This window comes from Kryptolebias marmoratus, linkage group LG14, assembly GCF_001649575.2.
Source record: "Kryptolebias marmoratus isolate JLee-2015 linkage group LG14, ASM164957v2, whole genome shotgun sequence".
Classification (NCBI taxonomy): domain Eukaryota; kingdom Metazoa; phylum Chordata; class Actinopteri; order Cyprinodontiformes; family Rivulidae; genus Kryptolebias; species Kryptolebias marmoratus.
The window spans coordinates 17957481-17982638 of NC_051443.1; the positions used below are offsets into that span (position 1 = coordinate 17957481).

Consider the following 25158-nt stretch of genomic DNA (forward strand, 5'->3'; position numbering starts at 1 on the left):
TGCTTTACAGAACGCAAGGTTAAAAAAGCAACAAAAATAATATCATTACCAGCAATTTAATATTACTATTACAACTACTACTACTAGTATTATTACTACTACTACTATTTCTACTACTACTAATATTACAACAACAACATTACTACCACTACTTCTTCTACTACTATTACTGCTACAACTATTACTAATACTATTATAACTATCACTCCCACTACAACTACTACCAATAATACTGCTACTACTAATATTACTACAACTACTACCATTACTACAGCTACTTCTACTACTACTATTACTGCTACTACTACAACTATTACTATTACTCCCACTCTACTAATAGTAATATTATTAATGAATATTATTATTAGGGTTATTTATTATCAATTTAAATATAGTTTAAAAATATTTCCCATATACTGTAAATTATTTGAATTATATGACAAACAACCAAGATTAAATAAATGGTTAATAATACTACTACTGCTACTACTTCTACTACTACTACTACTACTACTACCACCCCTACTACTACTACTACTACTACTACTACTACTACTAATAATAATAATAATAATAATAATAATAATAATAATAATAACAATTGATAATAATAACAATAATAAATAAACATTACTAAAATAGATTGTATCTCAATAACTAATATAAACAATCATGTATACAAGTGTTTAAAACTTAATAATAAAATGTTAACATGATTTATTATTTGCTTTTAAGCTTTAAGTGTTCAAACACTTTGAAACATTTCGTCTTTACCAAAATAATTGTAATAAAATTAGGTGTAAATAAAAGCAGCTGTTGTTCCTCCGCGCCGCCAGGGGGCGCCGCTGACCGCCGCTGGAGTTTATTTGAACTCAGTGATTTTTATCAGCTCTGTCTGTCAAGACGAGCTGTAGTAAACCAGCAGCAGTGTTTGTGTGTGAGTGAGTGTGTGTGTGTGAGTGAGTGTGTGTGAGAGAGAGATAAAGAATTAAATATAACCAACAGATCAGCTGTTTTTAAGAGAAAATGCATCCAGTCCGAGTGTCGATCCCGTCTTTCCGTTCAGAAAGCAGCTCCATGGAGAAAGGATTCACGGTAAGATCCTCACTCACTGTTTACTGTAAACTCCGAGCTGCTTCACACACTTTAATTTAATTATACACCTTCATTTTGAAAGCTAATGGCTGTTCACACTCCTTAGATTTGACACAAGTTCGCCTCGTTTTCCCAGTAAACACGCCAGCCTTCACTCACGTCTGTCGGCTTTATATTTAAATAAGGAGATAAGAGACTAAAAACAGTGTTTTAGATAAACCTTCTTATCTCACATTCAGGCTTTTTAGAGTCGTAATGTTGAGGAAGAGCTGATCTGTTGGTGAAGATGCAACATTGAATTAAAAACACAAACAAATTAGTGACAGACCAGAGAAAGAAAATAGTTTTTATTCTTCTATGTATTTATGAATCCACACAAATTGACCTTATTTAAATCCTATCAGCTTCTTAGTCCTTTTATTTTACATAAACAGTAAAACACTGGGGGCAGTTTAGAGTCATTTCCCTTCAGATTTGTTGGTTGTTTGTTGGCACAGTAGACAAATCTGTAAGAAAAACAACAAATAAATTGCTTTTCTGAGCCTACTTGGAAGCTCCTACCATCTCTGACATCAAGAATCGGTTGGATTACCTTCCTAAAATTGTTTTTGTCTGTATTGGGTTCAGACTGTACCCATCTCTGTTCTCCTTTACATGCTGTCACCCTGTCAAAAAAACAAACAAACAGTGACAACTTTTTTTTTTACAGAACAGGCCATCTGAGTGAGGGAAGTTGACATCAGCCAGATGTTTCCTCTCTGCGACCTGCTGACGCCAGGGCTCGCTGGCTGAGCGATGAGCAGCTCTCTCACTCCTCCTCTCCTCTCTTTGTTTTCAGGTCTTCAGAATCGACGTGCTGATGAACGACAGGCTCCACAGCGTTGAGAAACGCTACAGCGAATTCCACGCCTTGCACAAGATGGTAAGACTCTGATTGGTGCATCTCCTGACTTTCTTGTCATTTCTTGGCGTTTGAGGTTGAGAAAGACTTCCTTCATTAAGACTTTGCGGTCAAGGTTTGGCTTTTATTTACTGAAGGCATTAAGATTTACCAAAAAAAGGGGTTTTCCTCTGTTTTCCAGTAATATTTAAGTTATATTAATATTAAAATATCTCACTTGGTCATTGGTTTGGGCAGCTAATTAGTACATGAAGCCACTTAGTTTTGGTATTTAATTGTCATTTTAACAGTTTCAGTTCCTTGATTTTTCTGCATTCGTCTGCAAACCTTGAGCAGTTTTTTTTTTTTGCTTATGTTTTATTTTCTAAAACCCACATAGATGAACGTAGGCCCCTGTCCCCACTTCCACTGGGCTCCAATTATAACAAAACCATTTACAAAAAAATCACATCTTGTGGGGGTGAACCTTGAAGCAAATAAAACCAGATTCTAAATGAAACATTTTAATGTTTAAATCGACTAAAATAGTTTCCGTTTCCCAGATGAGTCATGCTGGGGGAGTCACAGCAAAGATAAATGCTTTTAAAATTACTGAAAAATGCTCTTATTTTCCACTTTTTAGCTGTGGAGTGACATCAAAATATTTGTTAGTTTGCAGACACTGGCTTAACTTACTTCATCAAAACATCAACAAAGAACGCTAAATTTGCTACAAACTCATTGAAAGAAAATAAAAATCCTGCAGGTTTCCTCCAACGTAGCTGCCTGGAAGAATTCATTTTTTTTTAAAAGGCAATAAAGTAACCACAAATCATCCTGTCATACGAACAAAACAGAGCGAGTATGTCTGACTGTGAGGGTTTGTTTTTTTAAAAAAGATGAATTAGTTCATCGAGTTCATCTTCCAGATCAATGTGTCGCTTTAATTAAGTCTATGTGGCCTTTAAGAAAAGAAAAAAACACACCCACTCCTGGTTTAAACAGGTGTATTGTGGTTGTATTTTAATTTACTGTGTTCGTGTGGTCTGTAGGAACTGCTGAGCAGAACTGAGAAGTTGTTAGTCATGCACAGGAAATCACAGCAGGGGAATAACCAGCGGCGGTTAACCCGTTTCACCACACAGGTTTATTTGCGGTTGCAGTTTTTTTAACAAATGCTAAAACCGAATTACCGTACTTGCGTTTAACCTCTCAGGTTCTAATTTACAGAAACATCCAAACGCGACAGAGGCATTCACCACAACCTTTCATTTAAAACAAAAGCATCAAAATGGACATCCCCCTACCTTGACTTGAGCTCTTCCTGTTCGATCTGCTCTGCTGCTCAGTCAGAGCAGTCGTCCTCGAATGAGAGAGTTGGAGGTTCGATTCCTGGGCGAGACCCTGAACCCCTCATCTATGCATGAAGGGAGTTTAAAGCACTGATTTGACTCTATAGGATGATTCATTCAGATTATTTGTGGTGGAGTGCAGTATGAACGTGAGTGGATGGATAAATGAGGCCACAGATTGTGTTGTAAAGCCCTTTGAGTGGCCTGGTTGGCCAGAAAGGTGCTATATAAATACAGTATATTTATTATTTATTGTTCTCTGAGACAAGCTGCAAGGTCTAAAAACCTAAAACCAAACCATCAGGTGGTCCGTTCACATATCTATGTAGACATGAAGTTTTGGTCTGCTAATTATTTTATTGTGTTTCTACACTTTAATTCACAATATTGTTGTTTTGCAAAGCTTATAGACAAATTAAAGGTCTTTTCATGTCAGAATGTTAACCTAAGATCATCTGAAGCTAAGAGACGATGGGAGTTTTCACCATTCTGGTCCTTTGGCGTACGTCACGCTCAGAGTATGTGTCGGGCGTGAAGCTCAGCTACTACAGCATCAACTTTCAGCTCAATGTCTGTAAAATTGACTGAGTTAGAGGCGTTTTCGTATTTGCTAAGGTTGTGGTGGCCATGTTACATTGGTTCAACTCTTTTCTTTTTTTTTTGTTGTTGTTGTTGCATCTCATAAATTCGTAGGATTTAGGTCAGAGCGGTGAGAAGGTCCAAATCAGGACTACAACTTTTATTTGGCACATTTTCTGTGTCACCAGATAACTTTGGATCATTATCCTCCTGGTTTTAACAATTTTTAGCTGTTTTTTTTATTTAAAAGCAAGAGATTGCCCCGTTTTTTATCTCACATCTCCCTCCCGTGATGTCCCTCTTCCGGTGTCAGAACTATTTTTTAGAGCTTTTAAAAGTTAGAATCTATCTTAATGTTCAACATAAAAGAAAAGAAATGTACAATCGTCAGAGCTTTAACTTTCGTGCAGTTTAGCTGAAATTCCTCAGCTTGATGTTATTCCTTGCAGTCCCATTTGCTTCAGTCCTCCAGTCTTTGTCGAACATTTAAACGACAGCCCAGACCGTTCATTTCAGAGGTAAATGTGTATTTATAACGGTGCTGTTTTAGGATTTTAGCCTCAGATTCTTGTGTAGGTTTGTTTGCAGTGTGTGTCCACACAGCTTCTGCACAAATCTAACAGATTTAAATCCTTCCAGCTGAAGAAAAGCATAAAGCCGCCGGAAATTCCTTCAAAGCACGTCAGAAACTGGGTTCCCAAAGTCCTGGAGCAGAGGAGGCAAGGCCTGGAGCTCTACCTGCAGGTGCCCTCACACACTTTCACACCCAAGAACCCGAATTATGTTGTTTCCGTCTCACACACACGGTTCCACGCGTTCGAGCTGGTCTCTCCCTTGAAATTTTTTTTTTTTTGCTTTTTGTCTCTGTCAGACTATAATTATGGAAAACGAGGTCCTTCCAAAAATATTCCTGGATTTCCTCAACATCCGCCATTTTCCTTCGGTGCCAAAAACGGAGAGCTGTGGGTGAGTTAAAGCTGCTTTCTTTTTTTTTCTGTGGCTTTTGTTTGTGGAAGAGTTTTGTTCCCAGTCTGGAGGAGAACTGTGCGCCCTAAAGTTTTATTTTATTTCTACTCTTTAAGGTCTTTTGATACACAATCAGAGGAACTGAGGTGAGTCGTTTTGGGTCACATGTTGTTTGATCTACTCTTGAACGTCACCCATCAGGTGACATTAATCTGACTTCTTCTTTATTCTCATTTTGTTTCAGTAAACTTTCTCACCAGCCAGTCATGCTGTATCTGAGAGATCCCTACCTTCTCCCCTCTGCACACGGTGCGTTCAAATCCTGCTGCAAATTGTCTCCATTCCATTCAACACTTAAAATCAGAATTTATTTAATTAAAAACCTAATAATTCCTTAAAGAAAATGCACATCACATTTGTTTTGCTGACAGCACAGAGGACCATATATTCACAAACGAGCTTAAAATGATCAGCGAATCTGTAACCTCTCTTTTCTTTTTCAGATACGTTTTCCAACGTCGTGATCGAAGGGGTCGTCCACGGCGTTTTCTACCCGCATCTTCAGCGCAGGTAGAGCTGCCGAGACGGGCACGGAGGGCGCTCCTCACCTTTTCAGGTGGGCACCAAGAAGAACGGGATATTCAAAGATACGCTGAGCCTCGTTTTTAAACGCAAATAACAAACAAAAAGAAACTTATTATTTTTATTTTTAAACTAAAAGAAGATTCCAGGTCTCTGCGGAAAATGAACTCATCTCGAAGCATCTTGAACACTAAACTCATAAACTAGCTTTCATAAAATGACTTTAAAACTCACCTCTAAGGAATCAAAGCGCAGCAGACTAACTTTTAGATGTTTTGAGGCTTGAAAAAGGAGCATTTTCTGTATTTTATGAGGAAGTTGTGATAGAAATAAGCACGTAGAAGCAACTGGAAATGGAAATGACTTGTTGTGGAGAGAGTAGTGAGGGTGTTGTAGGAGATTCTTCGGTTCAGACATTCTGGTGGAGCTGACAGCAAAGTGCCACGTGTTTCAAAATAGATTGTGGTGCCATTTGGACTTCTGTCACAGAACTTGAGATCCCAGCGCTGCAGATTCGACAGAAGCTGCTCAGTTCTGTGTGGTGAGCTTAAAGCTACTCATTGCAAACTATGAAATAAAACATAAAAAGGGGTTAGCGTGTATTCTATCAATTTGCGCCAGTAGTTTTCCCAGAAATACAGAGGAGCAATTCTGAAACACGGGTACGCGCTCAATGTAAACAAAACACTCTGCTGAATCCACTGAAAACCCGACACGTGATCGACCTACATTAGGCCGACTGTGGTTAGTTGTATTTTCCAGAAAAAATGAATGAAATACACCCTGTTTAAGTCTGTTTCGATTTAGATTGCTTTAAAAACTCATTTGCACACGTTATGTGAGCGTAAATACGTACAGATACTCCGAAATCAAAACGGCTTTTTCACAGACGTCGTTATCTTCAGTCACTTCGGCTGTTTTCATAGATAAACACACATCCACGTAACAGTTGGCACAAAATTTGGTTACAAATCTTAAATATAAAAGGAGACATTAACCACCGATATGTGGACAAAATGTTACCTTTTTCTGGGACCGGTCTTCATGACTTTGCAGTGAGTACCTTTTAAGATTTGAAACAAAACGAATAAAATTAAAATATGTGGTGGGACCCAAGTGGAGAGGGGCAGCTTCAAATAAAACTGGACTTAATCATAAAATATTCCGACAGAATCTAAGGGAGGATCCACACAAACTGTGGGTTTATTGATGATTTGTAAAACACGACATGCCTGCTGTCACATTTTTTACACTACCTGAAAACCGTCTGCTTCAATGGCTTCATCTCCAAGATATCATCTACTTCATTTTCGTTACACTAACCAGAGCAAAGCTTATTTTATTATGTTTAGAAAAGGAATATGAGGGAAACTTGAGCACCATCGTTTCCAGTCGATGATATGCACACGTTTAGCTAAAAACACTGTTTTTAAATTGTCAAAGTTTTGGGCTGTTCGTATTGATTTGCTTCTGTACAAAGCAAGCAGGTGCGGGCACAAGTGTTCTAGTTTTAACACAAAACTTGTGTATTTAACACTACTTGTTACATTTAAAGTTAAATGAACACACAGTAGGCCAGTTGTGACGTTTTTAGAGCTTAGTGGCGCATTAAAGAGATGAAAATGGTGCTTTAGCTTATAGAGAGTTTGTAAAAACAAGAGTCAGCGATGAAAAAAACAAAACTTACAGCCAGTAAAACATTGTGCAATGTGAACTAAAACAACCAGTGTGCTCTGTAAAGCAACTAAACCTGTGAAACTACAAAATGCCTGAAGTTCTGAAGCCTTTAAAGACAGACGTAGATTTTGTGAAACATCGTGTTGCATGTGGTTTTATTTGGACAGTGGTCAATGATCAAACAGCTGTGTGAGCCGCCTTTTACGTGACTGGATTAAACAACACTGATACCTACATGTTACTAAGAGAAAAAATGTCTGTGTATTTATTTTATGTGTTATTGTGAGTAGATAAGGTGTGTTGTCTGTGCCATAAAACCAAACTACAGTGAAGACTGAAGGATTTACTGTAGCACTTTAAAATAAACACTTTGTAAAGTACTGACACCAATAAAAATCATGATTTCCACAGACTTTACCTCTCAGACTTGATTTGTTTTATTAAATTATTATTAAAAAAAGGACAAATTGCTTCACATTAGCCTTTGTATTTGTTTCTACCCTGTAACAAAACTGTAAACTTCTTAAAAATAAGCTCAAGTGGAAAGGTTATGAACAACTAACATGTTACCTGTGGTAGATAGCTCTTTAAACAGCATCAATTCAGAGAAATAGTTTAATTCTGACAGATCAATGTGTAGGGAAACACTGGACACCTGGAAGTTGAGGCCGGAGCGGGTACGGCGCCCCCACAGGGCGGTCCCAGTACAAGTTTTAGGTTCGCCATTGATTGCGAGCGGGGAGTAGGCGGGGCTTAAAGCGTCACATCCCGAGTGCGCAGATTCTGGTCGCAGAAATGCCACGTGGCAGCTCCCATAAATCCAGGTCCTGCTGCCTACAAGTCCCTTTGAAAGTGGGGACCTCTGGTCTAGGATTTCCTTACGTTTTCCTGATTCTGACCAGATCGACGAGCTAACGGCTAGTCTGAGTGGAGCCAAGACCCAAGTGGGTCACCGCCGTCTTAAATCAACTCCAGCCTCAAAGATTTCATAACAGTTCCATGCATTCTGTGATAGAAAGCTTTACATCACTGTCACTTTCTTATTCCATGGTTATCTACAGAAAATCTTTTGTGTGCAAAGAGCAGCAGCAGCTAACTGTAGCACTTCCAGACTGCCATTTCTGCCAGAATAACCCAAAAATGAACAATAATGTAAAGGTTATAAAATAGCATTTATATGAACAACTTATTATGGGAGCTATCATAAAACGGCGGCGATCCACTTTGATTTGTCCCTGCTGTAACTAGCCGTTAGCTCATCACAGCTATATGCTGGTGTAGATTCTCAGTCATCCAGGCCACAGCTAGTCAATATTTCTCCAAACTGAAGCAGTTCAAATAGCTATCTACAACAGGTAAGATACTGACTGTTCATAACCTTTCCACAAAACACCACTTCTGAAGATCTGAACTTTCCCTTCAAGACATAAAACCCTTCCAATCACACGCTCTCACTCATTCTAAACACATCATTTGTAGCTCAACATGCTGGATAGAAACTCTGCCTTCAGATTACATAATGCCTCCACTCATAATTGAACACGATCATATACATACAGGATTCTAAAATAAGAAAATTTAAGAACGGTTTGATCCTTTGGCAGCAAGATTCCCATTCAGTAACAGTCCAGTAGTACCACAAACTTTACCTGGAATGTGTGACTCACCTCCCAGAGTTCATCTACTGTTTGGTTTTTTTGCCCCACTTTTTTTTTTTTTTTTTTTTCTAAAGTTCTCCGTGACCAGCTTCGTCTTTGAGCGGCTCGTCCTGCTCGTTTTCCGTTTGGGGTTCTTTCATGTTGGCAAAGTCGACTTCCCTCCTCAGCTGCTCCAGAGGAGGCAGACCAAACAGCAAATTTCTCACGGCGATGGCTGTCATCACGAAACTGCAAGACGGGAGAGCGACAGGGTTACCGGGACGAGCCGCGCAGCTTCTGAGTTACCAACCTGTCACATCCGAGAGCGCTCACCCCCTGCGTATAGTGTAGTACTTTTTGACGGTGAAGCGCTCCAGTCGCTCCGTCACGCCTGCCTGCCTGCGCTTCTTCACCTCCTTCATCCGACGCTGCCTCTTCAGGAACAGCTTCACGACGGGGTCGGTGGCGTTGACCTCTGCCTTCTCGTCGTCGTCTGCAGCCATGAGAGGCTGCAGCTCGGGAGGCAGCGGCTCGGTTTCTGTGAGAGTGAGGCCGACTGCTCAACATCTGCTCGGGCTGTTTCAGGATATGAAGTAGAGCCGACACACACTGGTCTGCAGTACTCTGTCGTTTTCCTGGTTTTTTTATTTCTCCGTACAGCTTTTGCAATCTCACTATTCCTGCATTCTTTGTGCTGTTTCAGTCATTCATCTATCAAATCATTCAGCTCATTTGGGAGACGGGTGCTAAAGTTTTTGTTTTTTTTATTTTTATACTGTACAAAATATTTAATCTTATTTATAAATATCTTCCCTATAGAAGCACATTGAGTTCTCATCAAAAACAATCCTTTTTGCTCTATTTTTGTCTTCTTATGCTACTTTTAGCTAGCATTCTGCTACTTTTGGCTATTTTTAGCTACTGTTCTGGTTTAAGTTTTAAGCTAGCCTTTTGCCACTTTTAGCTCCTAGCTAGTCTTTGCTACTTTTAGCTAGTTTTTTTTTGCTGCATTTAGCAAGCCTACTGCTAGTTTTAGCTTCTGTTCTACTTTTAGTTTTAAGCTAGTCTTTTGATACTTTTAGTTAGCTTTTTGCTTTTTTTCGCTACCCTTTTCCTTCTTTTAGCTGCTTTCAGTTTTCAGCTAGTGTTTTGCTTTTAGGTTTAACTCAGTTTCAGCTCCTGCAGCAGTTTTCAGCAGTCATTCTGCGCTCAGTATTCAGTTTCTCTAGTTTTAAGTGCTTCGGCTGCATCGGCTCGATGTTCTACAACAGTAAACTCAAACACAGACAGAAGGAACCCACACAGCTAGAGCTGAACTGGAATAACATAAAGAGAAAAAATCTTACACGGTTCTTCAGCATATTAGACACAAACTTTGACAAACCCGACCCCATTTAAAACCACGTTCCAGGGCGTCTTCTTCTGCGACATGCTTCCTACCCGTTCCGTTGCGGATGCGCTCCTGCAGCTCCAGCAGCTTGGTGAAATTCTGCTGCAGGGCCGCCTCCGTGGTGTTGACGTAAACGTACATGTAGCAGGACGGGCCTTCAGACACGGTGTACACCTTGTGATAAGCCCCCGCAGGAACCTGAACACATCCATGTTATAACAAATATATCCTGAAGTGATGCAGAGTCACTGTCAGAATGACAACTGAAGACATTTTATTTACTAATTGCCATTTTTCTGTACATTTTTTTTAAATACTTTTATTTGTAATGTGCTGTAATCTATTCCTTCTTTACCTCCTATTATTTTCTATATTCCCACTATATTTTCTAACTGACCTCACAGGTGGTTTTGTGATTACGACTGCACATCCCACTAAAATCCATCTAAATCTAAAATGCTTGTTTACAATAGATTCACTCAGACTAGACAGAGGCGGCTCAGGGCTGCCTCCAACTTCATACATACATGCCAACTCAGCTCTGTGACTACCTCTGTGGCTCCAGTGGAGCAACTTTAACCCCCCTTCCGCCTCTGTATTTTCACACATTACTCCAAAACACATGAAAGGCAGATCGGAGTCAGTCTGAAAAGCAACAGTGTGTCACCGTACCTTTGTCTTCTCACCGGGCTGCAGAGTGTAGTTCTTCTTCTCCTCCACGATCTCAACATTCACCTGCCCCTGCAACACATGGACGCTGGTGTTGCCCAGATCTTCGCTCACAAAGTTTTCCAAGTGGAGGCCTGAAAATGCAACATGCCGCCGGTCGGTGTACATTCGTTCCACTTTGAAGAGAAGCAGGACAAGGACGGATTTGCGACCTGGGAAATCAGCGATGAAGACGATCTCAGTCTGGTTGTCCAAACTGCCCTCGATCTCCTGGAACTTGGTCCTCCAGGGTGAGAGGTCCACCAACAGAGGCATCAGCCACGGGTTTGGTTTGAACGGCGACCATTCGGCCTTCACAATGTCCACCCGTGGGTCAAAGATTCTTAAAGAGGAGCCGAAGACAACTTCAGGCTTCACACTCTTACCAATACAATACAAGCATGTCCATCGGGTTTAACGTGCTCTTGTACCTTTGCTGGAAGCGTTCATTGATCGACACCCAGATATCAAAGTAGATTTCAGGATCAGAGATATTATAGCGGGGCAGCAAGCCACTGAGGCAATTGGCGTACTGCTTCAGCATGTCTCCGTGATCTTTCCAGCGACGACTGTGTGTAAACACCTACAGAACGAGAGCGGGAATGGTTTTAAACTCGCTGGAAATCAGCTGACAGACGCATGTAGTTTATTAATGTTTAGGTGATGTTATCGTTATGCCTCATATCTATCCAACAGACGGTTTATACAATCCCTTACATACAGTACGTTTCCCTAAAATCTCACCCCGGGGTTCAAATATCCGACTTCACCAGTTTTTCCATCTCTGTAGGTGATCTTGACGTGCTGATGGCTGCGGGAGTGAACCATCATGTCCCAGGAGTAGCCGTACAACCCGTTGGTCCAGTTATTATAACCCTGGACAAAAAAAGAAAACTATTCAGATGAAATAAAAAAAACACATCACATTGCCATTTTCTCGCTTGAAATTACCGCCGGTAGAAAGCTAAAGTTCGGGTTATCAAAGAGCTGCTGTTTGCTGTGAAACAATGAGTGTTGACTCTGATTGAGCAACTACTACTGAGTCAACTCAGGGAGGGTTCACTCAGTAGCACTTCACTGGAAAATGCTGGAAAGAGCCATCTCTTTATACAGAAAACCTTGGTGTAAAAAGAAACGCCTACCTGCGTGATGAAGTGGGAGTAAGGCATGAAGAACTGCTCGATTATGTAGAGAATAGTAAAAATAGCTCCCAGCTTGTGTTTAAGGCTCAGTTTTGAGGGTTTGGAGACGTTCTGTGCCCCCTGTCGTCCGGTGCTGTGGCTCTCGGGGTAAACGCAGGAGGTGCTGGGCTGAACCTCCGATGACGTGAGCGGCAGGACTCCGTTGAGGAAAGATGGGAAACGGGCGAAGAACCTTCTGGGCCAATCCGGGTAGCAGAAGAGAGCACTGGTGGACAACATTGTGTAGGAGAACATCCCTGAGGAGGATCAAGAATGGCAACGAGATTCAGGTTAAAAGACACCGCGTGGATTAAAAAGTGTTTTTTTTGAGAACGAAGGAAGAGAAGCAAAACAGCACACTGACCGATGCTGAAGAGCTGAGAGTTCATGCAGTGGAAGTACGACACAAAGAAAAACGCAATCGGCCGGGTCGTGTCGAAGAACAGCAGATAGCCAGCAGTCAGATCCAGAATAAGGCCACCTCCGTGTACGACCAGCCGACTTACTAAATCCACAGGAAGAATCAGTCTGAAAATAAAACAAATACATTAATGAGAGAAACAATCAGTTAAAGCTTGTAAAAAGGGAAAAAACACCTACTTAAAAGGATCAAAAAGCCAGTGGTGAGCCAGATACGACATGGAGTATCCCTCCACCCAGTCTGCGTCCAGTTTTTTGACTCCAGCGATGAAGTACACTATGAAGATCTTCGAGGAACAGGAACAGAGACGCCATTAAATCAGCAGTTTTCACAACGAGCGCACGGATAACTCACAGCTCTCACAAACCTGCATCCTCAGGAGGGTGTAGTTCCAGAGAGGCACGTGAGCATTTCTTATAGAAGGCCTTCGTAGTCCATCTACTGACCTACAAATACACACAGACGTGAATCACAGAACTGAGCAAACACACACACACTTACAGATCAATAAGCATCACCTCACCAATATCTGTTGCCGTTCATGATTGTGAGCTGAAAGCTAATGAGGCCGTAGAGATACGAGTGGTTGTTCCAGGCCGTTTTGTCCAGGAAGAAGACGTACCAGTACGTCGAGATGAACATGAGGCACGAGAGGCGGTAGAAACAACCCAGCATGATGCCCAAAGCACCTTCAATTAGAAACAAAACCTTCAGTCAGTTTGATCAGTTAAATCTCTCTTTTATTTATTCCCTGCACACAAGCTGAGTTTTTAAGAAATTTTAATTATCGCCCGTTTTAGTCCATGTGTGCGAGCATGTGCAAAATATTTCATGAATCCTTTGATGTTTTTTATTAAAGCTCTCAAACAGTAATCATTCGGTTGACATCTACAGCTGATTAACTTCTGGAGTTATTCTGATTCAAGACGGACGCCGTAAAAAGGCAACCTTGGCAAACACAAACATGGCTAGAAGTCAATCAGTTTTACAGATACTGAGCTAAAGTTTGGTGCGGCGATAGCTGGGATTGATCCCAGACTTCTAACAGGTCGTGTGAGATCAGTGTTTAGAGTAACAGGAAATTTGCAGATGTGCGTGCATGTGCTTTCTTCCCTTCAGTCGAGCAAACCCCACAGAGATTTCCCTATAAAAACAAAAATCCATCTGCCCAGACTCCAGTAAAACGGTGAGGAGCGACGCCTCAACTTTCACACGAAACTGAGGAAGCGACCCACCGAGGAACATCACCAGGTACACCACGTACATCCAGTCCAGCGGCAGCGGCTCTAAGAAGTTAAAGAGAGGAAAGCGACACACGGGGGCTCCGTCCAGGTACTTGTAGTCCAGATGGCTGAGACCTCGCTCCTGTGTGACGTCTATAGTCATCAGCAGACCTGCACATAACCCAAATAGTACAAAACAGTTAGTGCTTTGCAATAATTTAGACTCACTTGGCAAACCGCATTTATTTACCAAACAGGCAGCGAAAGATGCCCAGAGATGCAGGGTCAGTGGGGCGGTTCAGGAGGGCCACCAGGCTCTCCCAGGAGCTCAGGTCCTCTTTCTTGAACCCAAATATCTGCTCCATCCTGCTTCTGGTCTGCGGCTGAACTGCTTTAGGTGCTGCAGCCTTTTTTGCAGCGTTTTCTTGCCCGTCACTGCCAACAAAAGCCCCTGGAAGTCGAGCAGGATTACAACAGAATCGATTCAAGGCAAGTTATTGTGGGATAAACACGACTGTGCTGACTGAGAAATGAAAACATGGTTTACAAAATTTTCTGCTAATGTCTTTTTGTTTTGTTTTTTACACGATGTACAGCTGCGGTTTAAACCACAACTTGTTAACTATTAGTCTAACTTGTAATTACAGTGAATTAGGAAACACAACTGCTACCTTTCTGTCATGCTAACAATAAGCTCACCTGCGATGGCGTCTGTTGCCTCCATGATGTTACAAAAAGCTGGATTTAAATCAGAACCAGGAGGATCTTTTCACTGCTCTCCCTGCCCCAGGTGGAGGTCTCCTGTGTGGGCAGCGACGGCCAAAGTTTACGTGTCACAGCTCCACACACGAGCTGGGACGAGCAGAAAGGAGGAGGAGGTGGAAAGGAAAACAGTTTGGGAGATTGGAATGTTGTGAAAGAGCTGCTGGCTTCTGATTGGCTGTTACCGCATGTGGCCCCGCCCTATTTAATACGTCATTTCCTTAAAGGGTCCCCAGCAAAATGAACTGAAATAAATTCATAAAACAACCAGAATTTAAGTGTTAAAACCTTTAAGGATTACACATGGACTTTTTATGTGTGGAGGGAACTATACATATTTATACAAATAGATAATAAAATATTTAAAATATAAAATAAAATAAGAGATATAGTTTCCTTTCTTGGATTTTCGGAGGCACTAACTCTACATTTTCTAAATTCTTTTCCTCTTTCAACATTTCAAGCTTTTTTGTCCAATAATTTTGACTGTAACACAGCAAACTGGTGGTCAGATACATAAAAATATACTACCTCTTGTAAGCATTTGTATAGATAAGGCCAAACCCAAGAGAGCTGAAACGCTTTTAACTCCACTTGTGAAAAGAGACAGCTAGTTAAAAAGCAGGCTTGTTTAGCTATTTTTAAAACTATAGATGAGAAACTACTCAGGTAATAAAACAAATGTTTATTTTTGAAGTCCAAACTCCCTTTAATTGTATTTGAAAGCCTTATAAACTAAACAAGTTTTTTTTACAACATTTTTACCAGTGTATCATATTTGTGTCTGGGCAAAAAGAAAGTTCTAGAAAGTTTTGAAGGAGTCGATATGGATGAAGCAATACAAATCATTTAAAATAGTTTATGTCTGAATATAGATAAAAACAAAAAATACTAACATAAAAAGGTAAGTAAACAAAACAAGTGAACAGACCAAACATAGGAAACTGTTTGCACATTGTTGCTCATCCTACCTGTATTTAGCTTGTATTTAACTTAGTAAATAATTTATAATCCTATAAAATTAAAAGAAGTTCTATAAAGATTACCAGAACATGTATAACATAAATATTTATGAAGCCATGACACTATTTAATGTTAAGTCTGCTTATTTTTTGTTTCCATTCAGTTTGCTTTATTCAACATAAACTATACTTTTATCTCTTCTTTTATTTATTTATTTATTTATTTATTTATTTAGTTAGTTAGTTAGTTAGTAAGTTAGTTAGTTGTGTTGCTTTCGAATTCAAACAAGAAGGGTTAAAAAGTCTCTTGGTATTTCCATTATTCGACACCAGGGGGCGACATCGCGCGCGGCTGTCGCGTGTGACCAGAAAACGTTGCTGCAAACCGCCGAGCGAAGAAGAACAACAACGGTGCCTGCTGCTATATATGTTTTAACGCATCCCCTTCTCTCCTCTCTCTGAATGCACTTTCATCGTTATTTGGAGAAATGTGACCGGGACCAAATGCAATTCCGCGGTCTGAAGGCCTGTACAGAGCAGCAGCCGGACGGAGGAGACGCTGTTACGCTTCTCGCTCGTGTTTTTGTTGATGAATTTGTTAGCACGGCGGCTAGCTTTCGGGTTAGCTGCTCTCCTTTTTAAACGGACTCGTCAACGTTTGACAGAGAAACTCGGCAGTGTTTTTCATCCAATTTAACCTCACGTCTTACCCTCAGCTTTGGTTGCGAAAATCCTCAGGTAAGCCATTGCTTTTGGTGAATATATGAGTCATATGTGATGAATTACACTGTACTCGGAGCTTAGCATCATCCGTTAATAAACATAGTAATCTGTTTTACAATAAACTGAACATAAGATCAACTTTCCGGTGCTAACACAGGTTTGGTGTATTACTGTTTGTTTTTTCTAATCAATTAGTTTGTCAAAAAATGCCATATTCCTCTTAGATTTTTTGAATGTAGTTGAACTTGTGTGTTTATAATTATATTAAATATTGATGCTAAGTGCCTAAGTTTGACATTACTAGAAGTCTAACATTAAAGTCTTAAATCATAAATTGGAAAGATTTGTTTTTGTTTCAGGCTTCACACATGTGCAGCTTTCCTGGTTTTTTTTGTTCCTTTTTTTTAACGTTAAATAAAAAGCAAGCCATAATTTGTCGTTTCTCTTTTGGAACTGTAAGGAGTATTTTTCTTTTACAGTTTTATACATTAAACATCTAATCAATGAACATAAATCCACTGACTATTAAGGACATAAAGAAAGTTCTGTTTAAACACCTGACAAAAAGTAAGAGAACAACTATAACACCTGCTGCTTTGACCTCTTTTTGAAGAACTTTAACCACAAATTAGTGCGCAGTTGTTCCGAGCGATCACCTTTATTTTCTAATGATGTGTGTATTTCCGAATAGAAGTTTGACAATATTTCCATCCTTACGGTGCAGATAGGACGCCGAATTCTGGAGTATAGGAACGATACAAAGCAGATGTTATGACCTTCAATGTTACCAAAAGAACAAATTAGGGGATGTGTTTTGTAAGAATGTTGTTCTGTCCCTCCAGATAAATGTCTGCTAAGTCACTCTGGAGCTAATCTGACACCTGACCTACTAACTAAGACACATTGTCTCTTACTTTATCTCAGCACTACAAGAACGACGAAAGTCTCAAACAGAACAAGCTTTGAATAAATCACTGAGTCGTTAGTCAGTTTTGATAACTGTGTTGTTGGTTTTTTTCCCTACAGAGATGGGAAGCCTGGGCAGCAGGTTTCAGTCCCCGACTCAGGGACCAGAAGAGGCAGCAGAGGGTCCGAGCGCCGGTCGCAGGCACAGCTGTGAGTGCAAAAAGAGGAAACGAAATGCTCAGTGTGACTGTGAAAGTGAACAAGAGGAAGAAGATGACATACTCGATACACCCCGCAGGCAAGTCCAGTCAGTATGTTTAATTCGGCATCATTTTCTTCCAATCAGTCCCAATCTTACTTACTTTTTTGTGTTCTCTCTGTCGTTGCTTCTTGTTCTGCTCGAGCAGGAAGAAGTTAAAAAGCACCTCGAAATACATTTACCAGACGTTATTTCTCAACGGGGAAAATAGTGACATTCGCATCTGTGCTCTTGGGCAGGAGTGGAACCTCCACAAAGTTTACCTGTGTCAGGTAAACGCACAACAAAAACACACTTTAAAAAAAAAAAAAAAAAAAAATCTGGTGAGCTATACATGTCTGTAATCCAACATTTAATTTCTATATGCTCCTTTTTAGTCAGGATATTTCTCCAGTATGTTCAGCGGCTCCTGGAAGGAGTCCAACATGATGGAAATCAGTTTGGAGATCCCAGACCAGAACATCGACGCTGAAGGTGAAAGTCGCAAACAAAGAGAGCCGCTTTAACCGTCTTTATCAGTTACTTACGGCTCTGTGCTGTCCTGAATTTGTGCAGCTCTTCAAGTCGTGTTTGGATCCCTCTACCGGGACGATGTTCTGATCAAGCCCAGCAGGGTGATCAGTATCCTTGCAGCTGCTTGTATGCTACAGCTGGTCAGTACATGGAAAAAGAGGCAGATTTTGTATAAGTGCAGCCCAAACGATAGAAAATCTAACCTAGTTTCCTGCTGTCGATGTTGACAGGATGGCTTGATCCAGCAGTGTGGTGAAACCATGAAGGAAAACATCAGCGCAAAGACTGTGTGTGGTTATTACGCTTGTGCTAGCATCTATGGCCTGGATTCAGTCATGAAAAAGTCAGATTTTAATCACATTTATGAATGTTACAGTTTTATTGTTAGACATATTTATAATGTAAGCATTTCTTTCGCCAGATGTCTTGAGTGGCTTCTTAACAACCTGATGACCCATCAGAATGTCGACCTAATGAAGGAACTTGGGTGTGTGAGATACATTACAGATTAGATGCTGTAGGAACGAAATGTACTGTCGTTTATGTAGTGGCAGTATCTTTTTCCTTTTCAGGGAAAAAACGATGGGATCAGTCAGAGTCACCGTGTGTTTCTGCTTTGTGTCTGCAGGGTGGATGTGATGGAGCAGCTCATCCAGTCCTCGGACCTGTTTGTCATGCAGGTGGAGATGGATGTTTACACTGCTCTGAAGAAGGTAGAAGGCGGAGAATCTCTTTGTGTCGGACTTGTTGTCGTCTCGTCCTTTCATGCGGTGACCTCGTTCTTTTTCTCTCTCTGCAGTGGATGTTCCTGCAGCTCAATCCGTTATGGGACGGCCCAATCAAGCAGCTCCTGGCCGACGCTGACGCCTGGCTTTGCAAACGCAGAGCCGGTAATATCACCTACTTAAACTGTGGATTTATATTGTATTTGCTGTCTAAGTAGTCAAGCGGTCGTCTTTGTTTTAAATTAAACTTTTGATTGCAGACCTGTGTGAGAAAGAGCCGTTCTTGAACACAGAAGAGGGAGCACCTTTTTACTCGGTGTTCAGGCTCATACGTCTCCAGTACATCATCAATGATCTGGCGTCTGCACGGATCCTGGAGAGAGACAATATCTTACCTTCTGGTTTGTGTTTGACTGATTATCAACGTTCTCCTCCTCCTTTTTACATCTTATCGTTATAGGTATTTGTAACTGTATGTGCAAAGTAGATATTAATATTAGTGTTCATACTTTATGTTTTAGACTGGCTAACAACAATGTACAAGAACCAGTGGTTTGCCATGCTCAGGACAGAATTCGACAACGATAATGGGTGAGAAGCAGGAAATTAACTTCTGTAACGAGCTTTTAGACATCGATTGTACATTATCTGGCGTTCAAACGTTATAAACATAATGCTGTCGTCGTATTTTTAGTCCTCAGGAGCCCAACAAAGAGGAGTTCGAGTTGAACAGCATGAGATGTGGCAGGAAACTGAGTAAAGACGGAGACGTGAGTTTGACCTTCGCTGTGCAGATGTCTTTCAACTTCACTCTCGCATTTTAAAAAAAAATAACAGTGATGTTTCCTTGGTGTCAGTACTGCTGGCGGTGGACGGGGTTCAACTTTGGGTTTGACCTGCTGGTGACGTACACAAACCGCTTCATAGTCTTTAAAAGAAATACCCTCAGTCAACCATGTGGGGGCGCCGTGAGTCTACAACCTCGGAGACATCTCGCGTACAGGTCAGACGTTTTAACTCAGAAAACTAACCTGATTATAATAGTAACTGGACTAAAACACATATCTATAAGCAAAAGATGTAGCATTTACTAGAGTTAGTTTTAAACTCACACTCAGTGTCATAAAAAAATAAGTTTATACATATTAGACACAAATTTTGTATTTCCTTTGTGGCTAATAATGTTTTTAATGTTTCATGTGTCGTATAGTGGTATAAATGATGCACATTCTGCCTCCTCATCATGAGGGCGGCCATGTTGTAACACCAAAGCAAGACTTCACAAAACGTTCAACACAGAGGAAGCAGAAATCAGATGATCTAAAACAGAAACACTGTTTGTAACGATCAGGGAAGAGTTGAAAGAGAAGTATTTGGTAATGACCATCTTACGTATTATTAGTGTTTTTGAGTTGTTGCAACTAAAGTTGTCCTTTTGCAAAAAGCCCTCCTGCTACAAACTGTGTCTTCTAGTAAATCAAGGGTTTTCCTCAGGAGAGGTCTGGATTGCATGATGTGGCTTTAGGCTGGGTTCAGAACACCAAAACGAACATGTTACATATATAACATATTTTCTACATACATCAAAAATAAGAGATCGAATGGTGTATTAGACTTGTGTAAGGCTGGCTATAGACAGGAAAAAACAAAAGCAGGGCAAGTTTTGCTACCAATGTCCTAAATGCAGAGCAGGAGGTGCTATGGGTTGAAATAAAACAGAGGTTGTAAAAATCTGTTCCCTTAGTTTAAAAAAAGCACGCACACAGATTTGCTAACAGGCGTTATTCTGACTGAGAATGAGCGTTTGGGTTCGATAACAAAGAAAAGTTATGTCTATCAGGATCGGTAACTTCTAAACAAACCATGAAAGTGTCATAAAAGTCCCAACATCTCCTCCTCAGTGTCAGAAAGTAAACAATACATGAAAACAAGTCGGACCCTGAGCTCTTAGATACCGTCAGTGAAGGACAACAAAGACACAGATTCTATAAAATCCTATAACTGGACTTTTCTTATTTAGATCTTAAATGTCTGATGTGATTTTGGTGATAAAACAGACATTTATTGATTTTAGTATTGATGGTTTTGCATATTTTAGCCAGATGTTTGTAGACGGCCCCTAAACCCTCGTTTCACTTGTATTGATTGGCTCCTGGTAGGGTCTCCTGGTCCGTACAGCTGTTTATAAATGTTATATTTCTGCTGCTTTTTCTAAAGTTTACCAATAATAAGATTAATTGACTATGACCGTTTTCAGATAAAGCAGATGAGCAATTTCTCTTTTTATTTAATTTATTTTTGTTCTTTCAAAACCAGAGTGTGTGTTTAGCTGCTTTTTTCTTGGAGAAACTTTGAATTAACTTCTCTTGTTTTTGTTTTTTTTTTTGCAAAGGTTACGTCTTGCCTCCTTCGACAGCCGAGGGAAGCTGGTCTGCAGTCGCTCAACAAGTTACCAGCTTCTCACCTTGGAGAAAGACCAGGTCAGCACTGCGCTCGGCCGCCACGCCGCTTTCTGAACTTTCCTTGTGTTCACGTTTCTCCCTTCTGTCCCTCAGGAGTACGTGGTGATGAACCTGGACAGCCGGTTGCTATCATTCCCCCTCTACGTGTGCTGTAACTTCCTGTACACGTCGCCTCCCTCAGACCACCGTCCAGATTCCTCCGAACAAGACAGCACGGCTCGCACCGTGTCTTGATGCCTCCTTAACAACCATTAACTGCTACCATTCCTCTGGTAAAGTGGAAACACAGCTTCACTGTGGACACGTCTGCATGCTCTTATTCTGTGAGGCGACCAGGGAGATTTTTTTTTTTTCTTACGTCTGCGTGGGCAGAGTTTTGGCACATTCTCAGTTAGCTTTTTACGTACCGGGATTACAATAAAACAGTGTTCAGGAAGGGTCAGCCCAGCTTTTACACATCTGTTTCCTCTGCCTGTGCTGTGCTGCTGGACCACTCTTTAAAATAAAAACCCTCCGAGTCTTCAGAGGTGTAGAGCTGAGAAATTACAGCTACATGAAGTCAAACCCTTACTCAGGCATTTGTTTTCCTTTAAGTCGGTGAAACAACTCCGGGTGGGATGTATCGGAGTTAAAGAGGGGAGTTTTTATTCTGAAATATCTGAACATTGTAAGGTTGTAGCAACCATAAGTAAGTAATGTCGTCACATTTCGCTTCCAACACCAGTTGTGGTTTAATATGGTAGATCTAGCAAAGATATAAATTCAGATTTAGCAGAAAATAAAATTAGGTGTGTAGCATTAACCTGCATGTGACAGAAACAGTTAAAGAAACAATGAGGGGGGTGACAGATGCAGTAAAAGCAGGGATTTTTGTGTTTTTCATCACTCGTCGCTGGTCATATTTCTGTTAAACGCTACAACAGCAGAGCATCTGGGAGGACTTCCTATCCGAACTTCATTCGGACCTGTTGTTGAAATAAATTTAAAATAATCGAACATTGTGTTGAAATGATACCAACACCACAAAGTCGAGCCAGACGTCTCAGGAATCGTTTTTTCTCGGGACTCGAGGCTGTGCTTTACCTCCGTTTGACCTTTTGTGATAACCTGCATTTTTGTTTCACCTCAGAGACGCAGAAACTCTTCGGTTTCCCACAACATTTACTTGTGTTTTCAACCCCTGATTGTCTGATTGTCTTCTTCCAGCAGAGGTATAATTACCGTTCGGCTCACTGGAGCTCAATCTTCATCCCATCAAAACATCAAGCTGTCTTTGTTTACTTTTATTTTAACCACTTGTTCAGTATTTGTTTGGCTTTTATTTTATTTTATTTTTAATCCTGCTGTTACCTCGTTTTTGGAAAACAGGGGGGGGATCCTCAGTTGTAAATCCGACGCACTAGCAGCTCTTCAGGATCTCAGCATGACTTATCTGTACAGCCGCAACCGTTCAGTTCAACTTGTTTCTATTTAGCTGTTATTTATTTATTTTAATTTTTTTTTTTTACTTTCACTGTATTTTTATGGATCTATTCTCTTTGCAAAAGAAAATATATGACTCCCTACTGCCAATAAAACCGCCCTTCCACTCGGGCTGTGGTGCTATCACATCATCACGTGAAGGTTTTTATTGCAGGTTTCCAGCGGTGTGTTGATGCTTCTTCAGTCGCTTTATAAACATTTAGACTTCAGCTTCTCTTGTGCTGATTGGCCTGCATGTGTAGTATAGAGTGAGTCCAGACCTCTAATTTCCCTGGAGTTAAACAATCGTTTCTTTTATAACCGATTCTCCGCTCTAGGGTTCGATGAAAACCGTGTTTAAAGTTTGACTCGAGTGTGTGGGAAGCCATTTTGTTTTTTGTTTGCTCCAGAGTCGCTTTCCTCTCTGCGGTAAAAGCCTGAAGCTGGATGTTAACTCGAAAGGTAAAAGTTCTCATTTTAATTTAGAAGAAACACTTTAAATTATATCATTGCCCGTCTAATAAAAACTTTCATTTCTTGTCAGTTTTAAATTGGTTTAAATCAGTTATTGATCATATTTTTATCTGTTCTATACATTCGTAGCTTATTCACCTGCTGACTTGTTCTTAATCTTTTTAAATACATGTTCTTTCTGTCTCTCTTTACTAAAATAAAAACCCCTTACAGGTCAGAGAGGCAGTATGATTAAACATTTTTATTAACATGTAAGAATCAGCTAAATAATGTGCATCATACCTGCAGTTTTTTTCTTCCCCTCGTTGTTTTAATCTCAGTCTAGTCCTGAGCGTCACCCGTTCTCACACCATGACATACAAAACATTCCTTTTATTGAAAAAAGTAACAATACTTTCTCTTTTTGCATGCAGAGTGAGGAACAATGCAACAAGAATCCAATTTCAATCGTTTTTTTTTAATACATATAAATAAACAGGTTTGAGACGATCACAAACACCGGATTGCTCGTTGTTAAATGGAAATCAGGACGGGATGAGGAGCAGGTCTGGGAAACGTTTAATATAAAATCCTTCAAAGTACATCGATGGGAGGATGACCTTCAGAGGAGTCCAACTCTAGTCCTGGAGGGCCTCTATCCTGCATGTTTTTGTTGCACACCTGATTTATACAGATGAGTGATTAACAGGCTGCTGCAGAACCTGAAGATCTGCTGAAGAGCAGAGAAACATCTAAAACCTGCAGGATAGAAGCCCTCCAGGACCAGGACCAGACACCACCGATGTACTTCATCCATTAAAAAGACTCTGATCTGCTCTGAATAAATTCACCATGAACTTCTTTCTCTTAATGCAGATATATGACGCTCTAAGAGCTCCAAATCTTTCACGATACTAACTGTTAAAGTCTCCGAACGTCCCGCCTTTCATATCTCCAGCCCTGAAGTCCTCAGGCCGCTAACCCCGCGCTGCCGTTTGTCCATCCCCTGAGTCCAGGCCGCCTCCAGGACTGACGTCTGACGCCTCCTCACTGCTGTATGGAGTCCAGATTGTCCTTGATTCGTCGGGTCATGCTGGGGATCAGGTTAATGTGGTCATCCACACAACTGCCCACGCAGCGGTCCATGAGCGAGCGGACGGCCGGCTCCTTCGCGCCGGAGTCGAAAAGATCCTTCGCCTTGTCGTTGCAGTGCATCGTGCATCTTGTCAGACGATCCTGAGGAGGACAGGGAGGGTTTCTACTTCAGGAAGTCGAGAGAAGAAAAGTCTCAAATGTCTACGATCAGCCGTGAGAATTTGATTTTTGCTCCTGCTTTAAAGGTTTTTGAGAAAAATACACGTTCGGGTTCTTCGCCGTGACAAGCTAACATTAGCGGAGGAGCTGATGGAAGCATTGTGATGCATAAGAAGAACGTTTAGTCCTAAAACTTTATCTTGAAGAACAACAAGTGCAGAAACGACGATGTGACTCCTTTAGAACGCTGAGGTCGAGTCTGAAACCAAAACACTGAGACGAGTTCTTCAAACTACTTGGAACAACCTTTTACTCTATCCACTGAAGAACTGCCATCCGCCAAATAAAGTTCACTCTTACAATGTAATAGATCTTGCAGGTGCCAAATTAGTCATTTTCAAAAGTGTCTGCTATTTCTTTTTCTCAAAAGTTCCACTCAGGGAGCTCAAACATACCTCTAAACAATAAAAGTGGTTTTATTTTCATTAAATTTAAGAGTTATTTGAGTGTTTATGAAGAATCCAGCATTAGAAATGAAAACTACTGTACGACTGAGAATTTGGTAATTTAGATAAAACATTTATTTATTAGGCCCGAGCAGCGACAGCGCTGCGAAGGTCTATTGGATCTGCTATGTTTCTTATTATTACGATTCTTTGCGTTCTTAAAACACTAATTTGGAGGTCTAAACATATTCCAAAAGTCACCAAATTTCACCAAAAATTGTCCCCCGCGAGAAATAACACAATTTTAATGGAATCAAAAATGGGCGTGGCAAATTTGCTCCACAGCGCCCCCTAACGTGAGATAGAACAAACTGTACATCGTATACATCGTAGAGTTTTAAAACTTGGTATGTAGGTAGAACACGCCAAATGAAGAAAAAAAGTCTCTTGGAGGTATGCCCTAAAATGTACAGGAAGGCGGCCATCTTGGGTTAAAGGGCAATTTTTGGTCATTTTTGATTTTTGCACACCTCGGACTTTA

The 25158-nt window shown here is 40.6% G+C and overlaps 4 protein-coding genes across 4 annotated transcripts in view; 2 read left to right on the forward strand and 2 right to left on the reverse strand.

The window, feature by feature from the left end:
* The first annotated feature begins 875 nt into the window (after positions 1 to 875).
* snx24 (sorting nexin 24) lies at positions 876 to 7544 on the forward strand. Its single transcript, XM_017410647.2, has 7 exons — positions 876 to 1095; positions 1934 to 2017; positions 4546 to 4650; positions 4778 to 4872; positions 4989 to 5018; positions 5117 to 5181; positions 5376 to 7544. Exons 1-7 carry the CDS (start codon positions 1027 to 1029, stop codon positions 5444 to 5446), a joined length of 519 nt encoding a protein of 172 aa, XP_017266136.1. The 5' UTR covers positions 876 to 1026; the 3' UTR covers positions 5447 to 7544.
* ggcx (gamma-glutamyl carboxylase) lies at positions 7545 to 14601 on the reverse strand. The gene is made up of 15 exons (XM_017410646.3): positions 14391 to 14601; positions 13942 to 14142; positions 13704 to 13862; positions 12992 to 13157; positions 12836 to 12914; positions 12648 to 12754; positions 12412 to 12575; positions 12009 to 12304; positions 11611 to 11742; positions 11298 to 11449; positions 11040 to 11209; positions 10831 to 10961; positions 10209 to 10356; positions 9102 to 9306; positions 7545 to 9017 (listed from the first exon to the last, which is right to left on the reverse strand). Exons 1-15 carry the CDS (start codon positions 14413 to 14415, stop codon positions 8858 to 8860), a joined length of 2295 nt encoding a protein of 764 aa, XP_017266135.1. The 5' UTR covers positions 14416 to 14601; the 3' UTR covers positions 7545 to 8857.
* Positions 14602 to 15789: 1188 nt separating this feature from the next.
* Positions 15790 to 23015, forward strand: gmcl1 (germ cell-less, spermatogenesis associated). The gene is made up of 15 exons (XM_017410761.3): positions 15790 to 16153; positions 17165 to 17342; positions 17452 to 17575; positions 17681 to 17777; positions 17859 to 17956; positions 18047 to 18159; positions 18238 to 18303; positions 18445 to 18529; positions 18616 to 18706; positions 18802 to 18942; positions 19063 to 19132; positions 19236 to 19311; positions 19399 to 19544; positions 20934 to 21021; positions 21097 to 23015. The coding sequence occupies exons 2-15, from the start codon at positions 17167 to 17169 to the stop codon at positions 21235 to 21237; spliced, it is 1512 nt and encodes a 503-aa protein (XP_017266250.1). The 5' UTR covers positions 15790 to 16153; positions 17165 to 17166; the 3' UTR covers positions 21238 to 23015.
* Positions 23016 to 23295: 280 nt separating this feature from the next.
* Positions 23296 to 25158, reverse strand: part of fam136a (family with sequence similarity 136 member A) — a 5117-nt gene continuing 3254 nt past the window's right edge. Inside the window, exon 4 of the mRNA XM_025004750.1 lies at positions 23296 to 24153. Coding sequence (XP_024860518.1) covers positions 23965 to 24153 — 189 coding nt within the window. The 3' untranslated portion in view covers positions 23296 to 23964. The remainder of the gene's footprint in view (positions 24154 to 25158) is intronic.